We start from the raw sequence: 18948 nt of genomic DNA, 5'->3' as shown, positions 1-18948 counted from the left end.
TTTTTATTTCAAGACAAAAAAAAAAGGCAAATAAATCACACCAGTCAAACTTCTAAAAACTCCTTCCTCTCACTGTTTTTTTTTTTTTAACTATTTTTCTCAATGGAAATGTTATGTGCACAGCCAACCACTAAAACAGTTTTTGGCGTTATTAAAAACACCATATATTTTTATAAAAACACACATTTATATTAAAATTACATTTTAATCTACAAATAAAAATATCAACTTAAGAATAACTTCTTATCTTTCAGATCATGAAGTGATTTTAGTAAAATGTTATGCACTGAAACCATGAAAATATTTTGTCGTTATATTAGCAAGTAATTTGTAATAGCATGTAATTTTATTTATTTAAAAATCATTCAAAATTATTATCATTATGATTTATGTTCTTCATAGGTTAGTGTAAACTTAGCTACGTATAAATTTTTATTCCTTTCTAGAAACAAGTTTCCGCCATGCACGTTTCTTTAATGGCGGTCATTTATAATAATCGTTCTGTAAAATCGACTGTCTTTAGTTAAAATTTCTTCTTTCTCTTCAACTGATCTATAGAAGACATTTTAAATGCATCTATATGTAACCGAAAAGAGATATCTATGTTTTAATCTTGTTTATACATTTAATATGCGTCTACAATTGGAAAAAAATAGAATCACTGAAATTAGACCTTTTTTCGATGAATAATATACGTCTAAAATATACGCATCTACGAAAGATGCAAATTAGAGTAGTTTTAGATGATCTATAGACGTCTTTTGCCTGCTGGGGTAGGTGTGTCTGATAGCATTTTGCTACAGACAGCACTTATAAGCACTTACTTAGAAACTGAATTGGGTAAAAGTGATCATGAGTATAAAAGAGTTTTAGGAATTGAATGGGACTCGGAAAATGATGAATTTATTTTCCAATTTAATGACTCTATAAAAATGTCACGGGCATTTAAAACAACAAAAAGGAATATCTTGAAAATTTCGGCATCAATTTACGATCCATTAGGCATTGTTTCGCCTATAACAGCCAGACTAAAAACAATTTTTCAAATTTTGTGTAGAGATAAAAAGGAGTGGGATGCGAGTGTGAGCGGAGAGATTGAGTTTAAGTGGAAAGAATTGTTGAGAAATGTTGAGGAGTTGAGTGTTTTAAAAGTAAAGAGATTTGCGTTTGTTAGAGTTGAGGAGAGAATAATTTCGGCAGAGTTACATGGATTTTGTGATGGCTGAAGAGAGATATATTGTGCAGTTGTTTATCTTAAAGTTAAGTCGAGTGTTACTGTGAGAGTATTTTTTTTTCAGCCAAAACAAAGGTAGCGCCATTGAAAGAGTTGTCTGTTCCTAGGTTAGAACTGTTGGGTTTTTTGCTGTTGAGCAATTTAGTAGGAGAAGTGAAACGAGTAATAGAAAATCGAGTAATTGTTAGTAATGTTAGTTGTTGGGCAGATTCTGAAGTGGCTTTGCATTGGAATAAAGGTAAGGAGAAAACTTGGAAACCTGGGGTGGAAAATCGTGTAGTTGTGATTAGGTAAAAAGAGGTTGATAGGAAGAAATGGAGGCATGTAGCAGGATTGGAGAATCCAGCAGATATTCCAACTCGTATGTTTTGTTTTAAGCTATTGAGTGATAGTTGGTTATCTGGACCTAAATTTTTATGTGAGGAGGAGGTTGAAGTAGGATTGTTTGATGGTAAGAATAGTTTGAATGTGGATGAAGTTCTGATTGAGTCAAAGGGTGTAGATAGGATAAATGAGAGTAGAGTAAATATGGTTGAGGCTGCGAGTAGTGGTAATATTGGTGTTCTGATAGATATTAAGAAGTATAGCACATTGAACAGACTTATAATGGTAGCGGGATATGTAAATAGATTTGCAAGTAGTTTGATAAAAACAATTAAGAAGAATAATGGAATAATTAAAGAAAACATGTTAACACTTGATGAATATGATATGGCATTTAATTTATGGTTATTAGTTGAACAGTTTTATTTACGAAATCAAGATAACTACAAAAAGCTAAGTTCATCCCTGAAGTTGTTCACTGATGAACAAAATATACTGCGATTAAAAGGACAATTGGGAAATTCGATACTAAGTTATAATGAAAAATATCCGATTATTTTACGTGAAGGAATACATAGCTATTTTATGGTGTTAATTATTCGTGACGCCCATAAACGTGTTATGTATCATGGCATTAAAATTACATTAAGTCAAGTTAGAGCAAGGTTTGGGATTATTAAAAGAAGAAAAACTGTCAAGAATGTTCTGCGTAAGTGTGTTATTTGCAAGAAGATTAATGGAAGAACAATGCTGCCTCCCCCAACTCCTGACTTACCCGATTATTGTAATGTTTCTATGATTTCGTTTCAAGCTGTTGGTGTAGATTTTGCTGGACCCTTATATATAAAAAGTTATTTAAAAACTGATGCTGTATCTAAGGTTTACGTTTTGATTCTGACCTGTGCGTCTAGTCGTGCTGCTCATCTGGACATAACTCCTGACATGAAGATCTCTGCTTTCCTCCGAGCACTCTAACGCTTTATTGCACACAGGGGCATACCTGATAGCATTACTTGTGACAATTTTAAAACATTTAAATCAATCGAAGTAAAGAAGTTTTGTTTAAATGATAAGATTATTCAAAAATTCATCCTACCTGCTTCCCCTTGGTGGGGAGGATTTTATGAAAGATTGGTACGATCAGTTAAGATAGTACTGTTAAAGGTTATGGGAAAATCCCTCGTTACTTATGAAGAACTGCAAACAGTTTTATGCGATATTAAATCTGTAATTAATAGTAGACCACTTGTCTACATGAGTGAAGATGATAATGAAGAAGCGCTTACTCTCCCTTTCACTTGATGTATGGACGAAATATAATAAGAAATAATGTGAAATCAAATTTATGTTTTGTTATGGTTGATTTCAAGAAACGTGCTATCTACTTAAGGAACTTAATGATTATCGAAAGCGTTTTAGTAAGGTTTTTCTGAATGAATTAAAACAACAACATTTATATAATAAGTTTAATGATAATAAGCAAGAAAAGGTACTAAAAGTAAATGATGTTATGTTAATTAATGACAAACATATGACACACAGAAGTCAGTGGAGAAAGGCAAGAGTTGTGGAAGTTATTGAAGGAAAAGACAAAGCAATTCGCGGAGCAAAATTAAAGGTTATATCAAATAAAGGAACATCCAAGATATGTTTCCGACCTGTCCAAAAATTAATTCCTCTGGAGATCGATATTGAAGAAGATAGCAAAGATAAGATAAATCGAAAAAAAATCTCTGTGCAGTTGAAACCGAGATTGGGCAGAATGATGCGGCGCTCAGGTCAATTAATAAACGTCCAACCCGACAGGCAACTCTTGATGGACAATGTCTAAGACAATTAAAAGACAAATATTGTTGACAAGTCAACAGGGGGAGTGTATTAAAAGTGACAATAAAAAATTAATTATTAAGAAGCATGTTGAAAGTGATATTCATTATTTAATTATTGTATGTGGGTGTTGTTAAATGTGGTATTTGTAATTTAATTATTGTTATTATTGTTAATGGTCAATTTATTGGTGCGTGCTCTCCACAGACCTCTTTTTTATTATATATTCTGTTGGTGGAGCAGCATAGACACTCTTGCATTTATACTAGTTAAAAAATATATTGTCTCTCCAAACGTTCAGCTCTTTTTAATCCTCGAGATTTTACATAAATTATTTTTCTTATATTACATAGTTAAATATTGCATAGTAAAATATTACATAGTTAAGTATTACATAGTTAAGTATTAAATAGTTAAATATTAAATAGTTAAATATTACATAGTTAAATATTACATAGTTAAATATTACATAGTTAAATATTACATAGTTAAATATTACATAGTTAAATATATAGTTAAATACACAATAAAATAAGGAAACAAAAAAGCATGTAGAAAAAAGTCGCATTCCAAATTTCATCGAGCGATTGAATGGATTATTTCATCGATCGAGTGGATTATTCTTTGTAAATATTTTTGAATAGTAGATGCACAAATCTATTCGTTTGGCTCTGTGCAATTTTTTCTTAGATCGTCAGGTTAGAATTATTTTGTTCTCCCTTTTTAAACGTTGAAAGTTATTGATTTTTTTTCTAAAAGTAAAAATTACTTAAAATTTGAGAATTACTTAAAAAATTTTAAAAGTAATTATTAATTACTTAAGTAAATAACTTATTTTTTCCCAACGTTTAAAATGGGAGACATATTGCAGTCAGCAAAATTTGTCATTCGAGGCCCAGAAAAGCTTAAATTAGTTGCATTTTTGTATTTTTTTAATTATTTTCCGCTTGCGTATTTAAATGATACCTAATCAAAAACAAATAAGAGTTTTTAACCGTTTTCCAAATTTTTTTTGCAATAAGTTGTAAAATTAATAATTTAGTGCAATTCTGCTTTTTTGGTGAATCACGTCCTATTCTTATAGTTCATCTAAACGCGGAATCGCGCCTATTTCAAAAGATCAATATGCAAAGTGTGTTCAACCTGCGAGAAGCTGTGAATACTATTCTGGGTGAAGCATATTTTAAAATAAAATTAGCTAATCTTCTATTTTTTCATTGTTTCATATAGCTTTATGGTTTCTCTTTGCATAACAACTTCGGAAATGCAGCTACATTTATCTTCTTTTTCTGTTATCCATCTATCTGGCTCCATCTATCATCTTGTTTTGCTGTAAAATTAAAGATCAACTTTTTTACAAAAGTGAAATGAAGAACTATAACATACCTTACCAGAAAAAACTTAATTTTTTCTAAAAATCCAATTAGAAATGCTTCTTTGATTTCATTCGCATGAATTTACTCTTCAAAGTTTTTCACAAATTTTTAATGATGTAAAACAGCATTTTTATATTGAATTTCGCTTTTTTTTTAGTTGATTATGACATCACCAACTTAACATCATGAATTTCCAATATCATTTAATAGCAAAGTACTTTACAATAAGCCTTTAAATTCCCCATTTTCAAAAAAATTTTCTTTTCGTATCTTTTTTTTTTCTTTCGTTTTCTCAATAGCAAAAAAGATTTTTGTCACGCAGAAACACTTTTCTGACACATCACCATTTTTTACTTCACAGCTTCTTAATGCTATTTTAGTATCTCATTAAAAAAATATATAGAAAACACTCAATAAATGTAAATTTAAAATGGAGTAGCAAATGTTTGTGAGCTTTCGTTTTATTAGGCGGTAAATCCAAAAAACCTTGCCGACTATTTTAAAAATCTTTTTGAGTTTACGAAACTGCTTGTTCATTATAAAACGCATAGATGCGATTCCAAATTGGTTTATTGGTATATCAACCAGGTAAGAACTCAGTTCAGCGTCGGTAATTCATGAAAATAAATAAACGCTAAAATAAACTTTTAAAGTCATATATTGAGATTTGTGTATGTAGTGTTAGATGTGTGTGAATATTGTGCCATGTGTGTGCATATCGTGTTATACGTATGTGCATTTATGTTTGTGTATAGTAAACCTGGTAAACTTGTTTCTATGGACTGGGGAAGACCGATAGTTGTCCAATTTTTCTACTTTTCAAAATGGAATCTCAAAAACTTCAGTAACTTTAATCGTCAAGCTTTTTTAAACTTCTCCATAGTGCCTGGTAACAGTGGTCTTTCGTTTGTATATTGTTAGAAGTAATATGTAAGCACTAGCACAATGAAAAAGATGCAAATGCGAAATCTTGCTTCTTTGGACATCTGTTGTTATTCCCGTCTTCAATTAGTTTCAAAAATTACTTATTAAATTAATCTAAACTTAACTCCCTAGTTATAAATCGAATTACCCCCTGTAACAAATAAAATCCAGATATTTCACTTAACATTTGACGTAGCTTTTTAAAAAAATATTGAGTTAGAAAGAAAGTTCTTTCACACTTGCGCCATACGAAATGGATCTTATTGCAATATGTGAAGTTCTATGACTTTCTAGATTGTTCAAGCATTATATTTGTAAAATGCATCAACGGTCTATTATTTTCTAGAAATTTCCACGCAACTACAGTTACAGAGATAAGTATCCGAATCCACAATTCTATTATGAAAAATAAACTTGGGTGAGTTATTCAGAAAAAAAAAAAAAGTTTTTGATGAAAAATTTTATGATTTCTTAAAGGAAATTTAATCAGGATTTTAGATTAAAAAAAAATTACGTAAATTTTTTTTGCCCAAAATCTAACGATTCCTTAAGGCCATGTTAAAATCTCAACGAAAGATAATTATTAAAACAACGTTTTCTGAGTGATAATTAAAAAAAGATTTTTAAGCAATAACCACTAATAATTGACTGGTGTTTTTCAAAACTATTTGGTTTGACATTGAAACCATCAAAAATGGGAGTTAAAGCCAAGGAATGGTCGCAAGCTCAGCGCAACTTAGTTATTGACTAACAAGGTAAAACATTCAGATTTATACAGCCGGAATGGCATTAGGAACCATCAGCAACTTGGTTAAAAAACATAAAAGGTTTGGCTACGTGAAAAATTACCTAAAATCAGGACTAAAGCACAAAACGACACCTAGAATTGATTGACAAGTTCTGAAGATGGTGTAGGAAAACAAATTTTTATGAGTACCAAAAACATCAAAGCTTCTTGAAAAAGAACTTAGAATTCAAGTGAACACGTTTGATATTAAAAATTGATTAAAAGAGAGTGAATTTAAAGCAAGAGTTTCACACAAGAAGCCATTCCTTTCAAAAACCCAACGAGAGTGAAGACTCGCAGTTGCTAATCAATATGTAAACATGACGTTATCATTCTGAAAAAAAGTTTTGCGGACTGATGAATCAAAATTTAATCTTGTAAAATCCGACGGAGCTCACATGGTAGAGAGAGATTAAAGCATCCAAACTCTATTGCATTCAAGGAACAGCGAAATTTAGTGGAGGCAATGTTATGGTGTGGGGAAAGATGACTTGAAATGAAACAGGAAAGAGGTTATTGATGAACTTATGGACTCTGATGTTTATGTCAACATTCTCAATAAAAATCAAATGGGAAAATATTTCATCTTCCAATAAGACAATGACCCCAAGTACATGTCAAAGATAGCAAAAAAGTTTTTCATCCAGAAGCAGATTGAGTTACTTAAATGGCGGGCTAAATCTCAATCCAATTGAACACCTGTGGGCTATTCTGGATGAAAAAACTGGGGCACGATGTGTTAAAACGAAAGAAGAGCTGAAGATCCTGCTCCAAGAAGCTTGGGCTCAAATTGATTCAGATACGACAAAGAATTTCGTTGAATCAGTGCAAAATCAACTCGATACTGAAAAATTCATAAAAATTAATTAATTGGAGAAAATTTTTCTCTCAAAAACCTGTGCGGATATTTATTTAGCGTGGAAAACTTTTTAAGTTTAAATGTTTCGTTAAGTTTTGAGGAAAGGAAATTTATTACCATAGTTTTTTTTTTTTTTTTTTTTTTTGTTATCTGAAATCTTGATTAAATTTGCTTTTAGAATAATCATAAAAGTTTTTTTCTGAAATAACAAGTCAAAGTTTATTTTTCACAAAAACTTTTTTTGTTTGGATACTTATCTCTCTAACTGCATATAAACGAGTGCAGATAATTCACTCGACATAAAATGTCAGATCAGAAATCCCATATTCGACACAGCAACTTATGTTTGTTTCCGCTCTGTCATTCCGCTGGTGACGCCTAACATATACCAATCCAATGCAGTATTACCAAACGCACTTATCAAAATTAGTTTTAACGTTCTCGTTCCAATTTCTTCAAACTCAAGGATCATCCTAGGTCTGGTTATCCAACTGAAGTTGATTTTGAAACGATACCCAATCTGGTGGAGGAGAATCCAAGACTCAGTAGCTATTGCAAAGCCTTAACACTCTTATGTCTTCACACATCAATGCTGTACTGTCTTCATTCATTTGGAAACATTCTAAAGTTGAGGATTAGGGTTTCTCACAATCTGATGCAACATAACAAAGGTATGCGCTTGAAGATTTGCACATTCTTGCTCTCAAAAAAGCAATGCTTTGACTGGTTAAATCACTCAATTACTGGCGGTGAGAAGTGATTACTTTATGTAAACCACACAGTCAATAGGTTGAAGCTGAAGAGCTTGAAAAATCAGAGCCTAAAGCAGATCCTTACCAAAAGAAGGTATTGTTATCAGTGTGGCAGGATGTACATGGCATCGTACATTTAGAGCTTCTTCCTTCCATCGCCACCGTAACGACTGACTATTACTGTCAACAACTAGAAAGACTCAGACATAAGGTCACTCAAACGTGGCCACAGTATAAAAATATTTATTTTTTGGGCGGGACATGATCGCATGTCAATTTTGTCACACATGGCAAAACTGACATGTTTTCATCGTGGTGAATGGGGAGCCAATAAAGCAAAAATATATTTTGAGGAAGTTTCCATTTCCATTCTCTTCCCTTTCTTATTATCTATTAAAACTTTTTATCCATTAAAATTTTGTTTTTATCTATTAAAAAAAAATTTTGAGAGGTTCTACGAGATAATAAGATGGCAATTACGAAGTTTTTTACCTTCATCATTTACGACGCTAAACTAAATCCTAACCTATCAAGCAAAAAAATTCTGCAATAAATCCTAACCTATCAAGCAAAAAAATTCTGCAATAAATCCTCACCTACCAAATCTTAACTTAAAAATAGTAAATGAGTATTTTAGGTCCTTAAACACGAGAAGTTAAAATTTTGTGCTTCCACCCCTTAAGGTTTGTTTGTTTAAATGGACTTGTAAAAATATTTTTATATTTGGTTGATGTTTTGAGGTCGCCTAAGCATGTACTATAATAGTTATATTGACTTAATCTAAAATAAATAAATAAAACTCTGTAATGAAACATTAAAACTAATTTAGCATTTTGACTTAGAAGAACTTGGACCATGCAATTGTCAAGTTGGAACTACTGTTTAAGGAATAGTCAACTCTGAAAAACCAATAAACACGCCAGTCGTAGTAACATACGCCATATGAAACTCAATTCTGTGGCAAAATAAAAAATCTCCTTGACATTGCTAACGCTGTCACTTTGATTGAAATTTTAAAAAATCTTAAATTTCTTGGAGCACGATTGGAATCTTGTTGACGAGGCTATATCGGTCAATTGATAAAGAACTGGCAGCGAAGGAAGAACTGAAAGCAAAACATATTGAGTAGTTGAGTATGAAAATGCTAAAAAAAATAAAAAGATTGAAAACCAACTGCCACAACTATTAACCAATGACGAAGAAGACAGCATCAGTTTAGAAGAGCACGGCGAGACGGTTGCGAAAAAGTTTTGTACTCAACCAAGAAAAAAAAAAAAGAGTAGAGCAAAAGTTAATAATATCTTATCTACTTTAGATCGCACAAAAATGATAAAATTTTAACTCATAATGAAGACCAGTTTTAAAGTAGTGACCAACTTCACTACCAGGATTACTTTAAGTCAGCACTGCAAGCACAGACAGATCCCTGATAGCCCAGTTAATGTAGTGAATTTAACATTGAACAATTAAAACATACAATTAACACTATTACACTTTACTGCCAATAAATTAATAATGAGTTACTGAATCACTCTGTTCAGACCAATCATAATCGCAATAAATAAGATTGACAGGATAAGCAAATATTTTTTGGGCTCTCTTGTTGCTCAAAGTAACATTTTATAGGGTGGCAGTTGAGAAATTTTAACAAAAAAGTTATTGTGCTTTAGGGCCACCCTAATGTGTTTTTCAAATTGCCGAATGCCTATGTAAGTTTAGGATAACTTTTTATGAAAATTAACTAAAGACGTTATGTTCCCAATCTAAACCAATTTCTTTTATCTAATGACTACATTCCTAATTACGTAGATCTTTATTATTGTTTATTTATAGATGCCATTTATATGAAAAGTACAAATGAAGCACCAATCTTTACGAAGAATCAAAGTATGGACATCAATTACAGTAGTCGTGGTTTTTATTACTGTAATCATTGTTAATAGAAAACTTTCGTTTAAATACAAATGGGAAAAGTCTCTTCCTGAGTTAACGTATCATTATTTTGATACACAAAGCTCGGCAAGTGAAAGCAAAGCATGTGTCATACCATCTCTTAATCCGTTTAGCCCTGAGGTTTTAAAGTTCTTGAAAAATCATTCAATGAAATGCTCTATAAAACAGTATGGAAAAATAACTAAAGACGGTTTTTATTTGCTGCGGCCTTCCAACAAAAACAACATAACTGAAGTTAAAGTTTCTTACATCTACAGACACAATCCTAGAAACAGATATGTAAATAACGATTTTGGTGTGAAGTTCTCAGATCCTGTTTATTTGAAAAGAAACAACAAAGGTAAAGATTTTAAAAGTAGCTGCTGAATTCACGTTGTTTTTTGACCATTTTTATTGTTTTTTTTTTCATCTTTAACTTTGATCTGAATGAGTGAAATTATTTTTTTATGCGCCAGCCTCTTCCACTTTGTTTTTAAAAAGTATGAATTCTATTTACTGCTCTATAAGAAAACGTTTTGAAAAAATAGTAAATGAGAAGTTTTTTTTGACGGAAAAGTAGCTATAAAACTATTTAAATATTAAAAGTGATTTTAAAAAATGACTTAAAAATGCGAAATACATAATGCGGATATTTCTAAGCAATTACAATAATAAAATAGACAATTACAATATCTTAAGTTACGAGCCTGGTTATCTAACAAAATATTTTTATTAAGTGCAATTATTTAGTTTTATTACAACAATAAAATCAAATATTTGCACTTAATAAAAATAATTTGTTAGATAATCAGGCCTGCATGTTGAATTTTTATTTAGCAACTTTTTTTGAATTGCAGAGTTTTGTCAGTTAAAAATTCCATTCCCTAAAATGTCAAGTCTAAAATTTCAAGTCTTTCGTGAGCATATTTCTAAAGCTATTTATAAAGTCAAAAACCTTTGTTAAAGCTCCAGCTATTTGTTTGGTTGACCCTACACGGTGCATAGGAACATGCTCTAAGACCTTTCAACACATCCCCAGAATTTTTTTTTTTTTATTATCATTAGAAAACATTTCCTCATTCAAAAAATGTAAACGACAACTTTTTTTAGTGGGGGTCTGGGGAGAAATCACATATTTTAAGGGAGTGCCCAGGAATTTTGTTGTTCTAGATAGGTAACTTAGATGCATGGGGCATACTCAACTTTCTAGTATGTTGATACTGGTGTCCAATGAGGATGACTTGCAAAAACTAAGGGTAATTGGAGCTAATTTAACCCTACCCCGACCCCTTACTGCTCCCTTCCTAAAACTACGTCTCCTTTAATCTTAATTTTTTTTTTTTTTGTTCTATCATAAACTATATCAAAATTCATCGACAGATTTTAATTTTCATCAAAAAAATCTCTATTCGTTTAAGATTTATAACCATGCAAAGCTTAAAATTACCCCCTAAAATAAATTTAAATGGTCTTAACTTTTAAACGAAAAACTTTTTTGATCTAATTTGAAATCTGTCGATGAATTTTCATTACTTTCTATTTACATTCTTATTGAAATAAAAACAAAGCAAAGTAACTTTTAATTATTAACAGTTAGTAAAAGTTAGCATTTGCTAATTGTTAACAGCTGCATAATAACTCCTCACATGCGATGACATACAAACTGAAAGCATGTTTGTGACCATTACAATGATATTTGATTGATATGACCGATATATCATGCTAGTATTATCAATCCATATCAGAACTTTTTATTTGAAGCATTCATTTAAAATGCCTAAACATGCAAAAGAACATAGTGCACATCCCTGTGCGAAATTAGAAAGAATTTGACTGCAATTGTAAAATCAACATCCCCAACAACGCAAAGAAGAGTTCTGTCCAGTTTTATCAAAGTTTTAGCACAAATGACTCAGGGAACACCTTAGCTTTGAAAACTTCTGGTCCGAAGCAACTCACTGTCTCTTTCGGAAAGAGTGAGGTCAAGAAACATTTCTTTTCTTTAGATAAATTAAACAAACTTCAATTAAAACTAGATTCCAGGTAAAGATTTGTTGCTTAAAAATAATTTTAAAATAAATTTGTTATGAGTTTAAAGCCAATTTTTGAAATAAATTCATTATGATTTCTAAGTAATCGCAACATGATTAGTTGCACAATTTCTGAGAAGTAAAGCAGGACGGAAAAGTGTGGAACCTGGTTTCAATGTTAAACAACGAAATGATTGGAAAATTATTCAATGGTGATAAACTCCCATTGCTATTAGAATTACATGAAAGCGAAGAGGTATGTAAACTATTTTCAAAAAAAATATTTTTTGATAGCTAGATTGCAACTTGTATCATTCATTTTGATTTTTTATAGATGTATAGTTGGTAGAAAAAGATATTGCAATGACATTGAAGAGCTTGTAGCAATGGTACTTAATCACAGAAGTCAAGGAACAAAAGATGTCAATATCAAACTAGACGTAGATGGAGGGCAGGGATTCATTAAAGTTACACTGTCAATAACCCTAAAACCAGAGTTAAAAAATAATAAAATTCTGGAGAAACTGAGCAAATGTGACGGATATGCGTGCAAAGATTTTAAAGATTCAAGGGTCAACAAATCTATTATATTGGCCATTTTGCCTTCATTGAACGAAAATTACCAAAGGTTGCGCTTCATTTTGAATAAATTAAACATTTCATCCTTAGATTACACAGCATCTGAAGATCTAAAGATTTTGCTTTAAATGGTTGGAAAACAAACTGCAACATCAAAGCACCCTTGTCCGTATTGCATGACGTCATCTCCTGACTTTCAAAAAGCTGATCATCATACTCTAGAATCTTTGTGTAGATTGTACGAACAATGGATGGCTGATGGTGCAAATTTAAAAAAAGCAAAAAAGTACACAAATGTTGTTAATCCCTCTTTATTAACAGGCTACAAAAACAAAAAAAATACTAGAACTTGAAAATATTTCTGGTCTACATATACTTCTAAGTGCTTTAGACAAAATTTTAATTCTACTCGGCAAAATTTTAATTCTACTCGGCTAAACTGACATTACTCAGCCAAAGATTAACTAACAGTGTTTGTTTTTAGCCTCATATTTTATCTTTGTTTTCTCATCCACTTCTCTGACACCTTTCTTTTTGCAACCTTCCTGTTAAAAATGCTAATCGTTATTAGTAAATTAACAATTTGCCACTTTATCTTGTATATTAGACTTTATTTACCAAGAGACCAATAATATTGCAACCGCTAAATCTGTTTTTTTTTTAAAAAAAAAAAAAAATGTTTTAGCTTTGCCATTTAAATACAACTTAAAGATGATTTGTAAAAAAAAAAAATTTTAAATATCATTATTATATTTGATTATGGTTTCTGTATATGTATATTTTTTAACTTGATGCTGTAACCTTTATACTTTAAGGGGAACTGGAAGAAAATCTTCCAGAAACAAGGCGTGGCCGGACCAGAGTTGGTACCTGTGATCAATTCAACTTAATATTTAAAGATCTCCACAAAGCTGGTTATGTCACTATGTACAGCGAAGACACTCCAACAACGAATTCTTTTAACTACCGTTTGAACGGATTTAACAAGCCTCCGACATCGTGGTATCTACGTCCGTATTGGTTGGCACAAATAGGGTCGCCTAAATGCGATGTGGAGTTTAATTTGAAGTTTCTCAGAACATTCATTGAAACCTACGAAGACACTCCAAAGCTATCTCTAACAATACATGGAGATATTGGGCACAACGATTTTAACTTGTTACAAGTGATTGACAATGACATTTTAAAAATGATTGATTTCTTCAAATCCCCTGTTCGTATTAACCACACTATTTTTATAATTTTTGGAGACCATGGCTCCAGAGCTGGCAGTTTTCGCACTACTACACAAGGAAAGCTAGAGGAGAGGTTACCATTTTTTTCAATGACTTTACCCCCTAGTTTTAAGAATAAATACCTGCAAATGTTTACCGCGTTAAAGAACAACGCTGATCTTTTAACTAATCACTTTGACATATATGCAACGCTGCAGCATTTGTTGAGTTATCCAAGTCTTCCAAACATGAAGTTTATCGGTCAGAGTCTGTTTACCGAAATAGATCCTGCTAGAACGTGTCAAAGCTCTGGCGTTAAAGAACATTGGTGTCCGTGTTTGGTGTATAAAAACATTCCAGTAACAGATGAGAAGGTAAAAGACCTGACTCAAAAGATCGTTAGCTACATAAACAGTTTGATAAACAATAATAACAAAGCTAAAGGTCTTTGTGCAAACTTAACTCTGTTAAATATTACAACAGCAGCTTTGATGACTCCTAAAAATGAAGTGACCCGATTTAAAAATACCAAAGTAAGTAAAGATTGCGATTCGTGTGAGGTGGTTTATGATAATTCTCTAGTTTCTAAACAATACTACGAAATTGTTTTTACAGTAAATCCTAGTGGTGCAACTTACGAGGCAAGTGCTGATGTTTTACCAGACCTCACAGCATTTGTTGATCCTAACATCAGCAGATTAAATTTCTATGGCAACCAATCTCACTGCATTGTGAATGAATTTCCGTACCTGCGACCTTACTGTTACTGCTTGCAACAATAATTTTTTATCTGATATTAATTGATCTGTTAGGTTTTTGGCTATATAATCATCAAACAAATTATAAATATCTAATGTTACATTCATCACTACCGATCATTTTCAATTGTTTGAGGTTTTGGGTTCAATCTATATACCCTAATTTGAACAAAAGACACTTTTAAGTTGATTTGAAGCAGTCCGACAAGTAAACTCCTACTGAAACAGATTTTTGTTGATTTGAAAAAAACTTGTACAATTTTAGGTTGATATAAAAGATTTTGTGATAATTTCTTTCCATAAAACTGTAAAAGTAATACTTATTATTTTTTTTTTTTACCTAAAACTCTAATAATTCTAATTACCCATTTTTTACTCAAAACTCAACTAAAAAACCACTTGTTAACAAAACTTCTAACTAAAAGATTTTACTTAAAATAAATGACTCTGGTATCATAAAATAATTGGCTCAATATCTCGAATACCTAATATCTCGAACTTTTATGTATCCCATGGTTTTTTCCTGTTATTTGGGCGTTACACACTCATTTAGGCGAAATCTTCGCGATATCTTGAACTTTTTGGTATCTCAAATAATATTTTTGGAGTAATTTTCTTTCGTTATTTCGAAATATTTCCCGACTTTTCAAAAGATTTTGATTTTTGAGTTCTGAGATTTTTGCATTTTTGAAGGTTTTGATAGAATTCTATTTTTCAAAATTCGAATTATCGAAAAGTATTCCTTTGAAAGATTAATTTTTTCTAACAAACGCAAAACCATGCCACTCGTTAAAAAGAGCCATACAAACCAACATATAATAGAAAAGTGAAAGGTAATAAAAGACCCGGAGAAAGAGATATCTAACGAACAGGTTGTCTAACGGTATTGTGCCCCAAAGAATGCAATATCAACCAGCGTTAAGAATAAAAACAAGTTATTGACCTTCGTTGTAAAAAAAACGGGGAGGGTCGAAATTTAAAAGATTTAATTATGGGTTGCATAATTAGAAAAAAAAGGTCAGTTATACAGCTATTCACGAAAGTTTAAACGATTGCAGAATTTTCAAATCTAATCTTCGGTTTTTCTTGAATAAAAATCTAACGGAAATAGATATGAAAATAATTATTTTTCCAATTTGGTAAATAGGTTATTTGTTAATAGAATAAAAAAAAGTAGGTTTTGACTCATTACCGTTTACTCAGAAATTTCATTAAAAGGTAGGTGATACAAATAGGAGGTTTCACAAAAGTTTAAACGATTTTATTTATGATCAATTATTTGCTAATTAATTGATAAATCCGCTGCGAAATTTTTTTTCGCAGCGAATTAATCAATTAATTAGCAAATAATTGAGTAGTTTTTCAATCAAAAAATTCATCACAACATCATCAGGCAGTTTTTAATTCATTAAAAATCAACTTAAAATATTGTGAATTTCAAATTAATTTCAATTGCGTGCAAATGGGTCGAAAATCAGTTTCTAGTGACATCAAATGGCAAGTTATTGGTATGGCGCGGACAAAAAATCACACAAACGTTCAAATAGGCAAAATACTTAACATTTCTGAATATTGCGTTAGAAAAACCATCAAAACCTGGGAACTTACCAAGGACGTCTCCGACATGCCGCGTACTGGGAGACCATCCAAACTTAGCAACCGGGACAAAAATGGTATATTCAGAATGAGCAGAGAAAACCCCAGACTCAGCTATAAAAAGCTAGCACAAATCTTCAATGAGTCAAAAAATAATCCAAAAGTTAGCAGAGAGCTCGTGAGACGAACATTGTTGGACAAAGGTATTGGAACGTACATAGCGGCTAAAAAACCTATTCTTTCAATTACGGATAAATGTAAACGACGAGTGTGGTCCAAAGAAAGGCTGGACTGGTCTGTAGAACAGCGGGCAAAAGTTATTTGGAGTGATGAAGCTAACTTTCAAGTTGTAAATCGCAAGGGAAGAATCTATGTCAAAAGATTTGCAACTGAGAAATATTCAGACAGGTTTTTGCAACATCGTCGACAAGGCGGTGGAGGTTCGGTTGGCATCTGGGGATGTTTTTCTCACAAAGGCATAGGCTTCTGTCAGCTGTATGAAGGCCGAATTAATCAATACACCTACAAGAACACATTGGAAACGTGTTTAGTTCCATCAATCAGACACATGTATGGCAGAAGCAAGCAATTCATCTTTCAACAAGACGGGGCTTCAGCTCATACAGCACACTCAATCAAAGAATATTTTTTGAAAAAAAAGTTCAATGTGATGCCCTGGTGCCCTAGATCACCAGATCTCAACCCAATCCAAAATATTTGGTCTTGGATCGACAATCAACTGACATACCATGAAATTCAATCAACTCAGCATTTAAAGCAACTTTTGAATGAGTACTGGCTGAAGGTACCTCGCGTGATGTGCATGAAATTAGTTGAATAAATGCATAAACAAGTTTATCTTTGCTATAAAAACAAAGGAGGACACTTCAAATATTAATTTCGCTTTTTTTTCATTTTTTGTTCGAATGTTGCAATTCCTTTAAACTTTTGTGCTTCTTATTTTTCCTATAAGATTTTATGTCATAGCTTTTTTCTAACTAAATATTAAAATTTTTATAACATGTTCATATTCATTTTAAAGCTAATTACTTTTTCTTTAATAAATAAAAAAAATTAAGTCGATATCATTTTACAGTTTTTCTTTATTAAACAAAAACCAAACATACTTGATAAAAATTCTGCAATCGTTTAAACTTTCGTGAATAGCTGTATTTTGTCAAATCAAATGTTAGGTTTAAATTCAAACAGGTGAACAAGCACCAGTAGTTATTTTTTGAATGTGTAGTTCAGGTTAAGATTCGAATTTTCTGTTCATATTTTAGTTTTAAAACTAAATATCTTGCAAAAAAGCGTGAAAACTAATATGACTGCTACTTGGAATGAAACTACATTTCCAAAAAAACTTTAAACGAGTTTGGGTTGTTTTTACATGAGAATGCATTTTATTTGTCACCCGTTAATAACATGTAAGTATAAAACCATACATTTTCAGAAAAAAAATTAAATGCGCGAGATAATCATATATCACAATTCGAACTATTAGATCCGCACAAATAAAATGACTCTAAAGTTGTTGATTTTTTAAACAGTGCTACTAAGAATTCCACTGAGAAAAATTGCTTAAAAAAACTTTTTATAGGTATTTAAATAAAACTTGATAATTTAGTAGCCCATGGGTACTAAGCTATCAAGTTTTCCAAAATGCAGCCATATTTTTTTGCGAAATACAGTTAATTGATTTGATAGCATTTTACGAAAACATAAGAGTCACTTAAAAGATGATTTTTCTTAAATCTTATTTACAGTTAGGGTGGGATTTTCTAAGTCTTAGCGGATCAATTATGTATTCGCAGTTGTTTGTTTAGCGCAAAGAAAAGAATGTAAAGATGGTGATGAAACTTTTCCATAAAAGTATTAATTCATGTAGTAACAATAATAGCGGTTTTATCAAAATATATACAAAAAAATGATAATAACCACAATATATGCAAGATGATAATATTTATATACAAAAATATATAACTTACTTAACAAATACTCTCAAGTATTTATCTCACGAATATTTTCTTTTAACACCTTAACATATGTAAATAATAATGTTATCTCACGAATAATTTCTTTTAACACTTTAACATATGTAAATAACAATATGTTATCTCACGAATATTTTCTTTTAACACTTTAACATATGTAAATAACAGTATGTTAATACCGATAGTAATATGTAATCACTCAAATATTTTCTCTTACTACCTTAAGACTCGCGGCCAAACTGTCTTCCTATATTTAAACTATTCTCATTTTGAAATCTTTCTTTTTTTCAAAAATCTCTTTTTTAAAATCTTCCTCAAAAAAATTCTCTATTTAATTTTCTCATTAAAATTCTTTCATAAATTTCCGAAACTCTTCTCATAAAACTCTCCTCAAGAGGAGAATCTCCTCAAAAATTTGTCTTGTAAAATTCCTTCCATGAAGAGAACCCTTCAAAAACTCCTCTAAAAAATTCCCTCTAAATTCTAGTAAGATTTTCTCAACCGTTCTTTTTACATATGTCCGCAGATATTTTTTGAATCAGTTGTTTTCTAGTATAGGCAGTGGATTTTATCCTCAAGTTCGTTTAGTATTACTGTTTTAACCTCTATGTCATAGTTCTCTAAAAAAGATTTTACCAGTTATCTTTTGCTTAGTGTTTTTTTTTTTCAGAATGACTACAGAATTTTCGTGAACTTTACCAATTGAATTATTATCATTTTAGTTGAAGTTGAATTTCTGTTGCAATTGAATTTTTTGCGAGT

At 31.1% G+C, this 18948-nt stretch overlaps 2 protein-coding genes across 4 annotated transcripts; both read left to right on the top strand.

Moving 5' to 3' along the window:
• Positions 1-1597: 1597 nt before the first annotated feature.
• LOC149891885 (uncharacterized) lies at positions 1598-2533 on the top strand. The gene has a single exon (XM_090078021.1). The coding sequence runs from the start codon at positions 1598-1600 to the stop codon at positions 2531-2533; it is 936 nt and encodes a 311-aa protein (XP_089934147.1).
• Positions 2534-5184: 2651 nt separating this feature from the next.
• LOC145189513 (uncharacterized) lies at positions 5185-14913 on the top strand. Of its 3 annotated transcripts, XM_090078526.1 has the most exons (4): positions 5204-5349; positions 9917-10376; positions 13440-14371; positions 14454-14913. In XM_090078526.1, the coding sequence occupies exons 2-4, from the start codon at positions 9941-9943 to the stop codon at positions 14454-14456; spliced, it is 1371 nt and encodes a 456-aa protein (XP_089934652.1). In that variant the 5' UTR covers positions 5204-5349; positions 9917-9940; the 3' UTR covers positions 14457-14913. The 3 variants fall into 3 exon arrangements, with proteins under 3 accessions (XP_089934651.1, XP_089934653.1, XP_089934652.1); XM_090078525.1 differs by having other exon boundaries at positions 5185-5349; positions 13440-14913; XM_090078527.1 differs by having other exon boundaries at positions 5186-5349; positions 9917-10411; positions 13232-14913.
• The last annotated feature ends 4035 nt before the right edge of the window (positions 14914-18948 follow it).

Source organism: Hydra viridissima, unplaced genomic scaffold (assembly GCF_058129835.1).
Source record: "Hydra viridissima isolate aposymbiotic clone 2 unplaced genomic scaffold, HvirCarnegie_v1 scaffold_2, whole genome shotgun sequence".
Lineage (NCBI taxonomy): Eukaryota > Metazoa > Cnidaria > Hydrozoa > Anthoathecata > Hydridae > Hydra > Hydra viridissima.
Note: the sequence above shows the minus strand (reverse complement) of the source record. Positions and strands in the feature narration are given on the sequence as shown.

Bases quoted from the DNA above. Each gene is read 5' to 3' on its own strand.
- LOC149891885 (XM_090078021.1), top strand. From the start codon at position 1,598: ATGTTTTGTTTTAAGCTATTGAGTGATAGTTGGTTATCTGGACCTAAA.
- LOC145189513 (XM_090078525.1), top strand. From the start codon at position 9,941: ATGAAGCACCAATCTTTACGAAGAATCAAAGTATGGACATCAATTACA. The intron at 10,377-13,439 runs GTAAAGATTTTA...TTATACTTTAAG, and splicing joins TTTGAAAAGAAACAACAAAG to GGGAACTGGAAGAAAATCTT.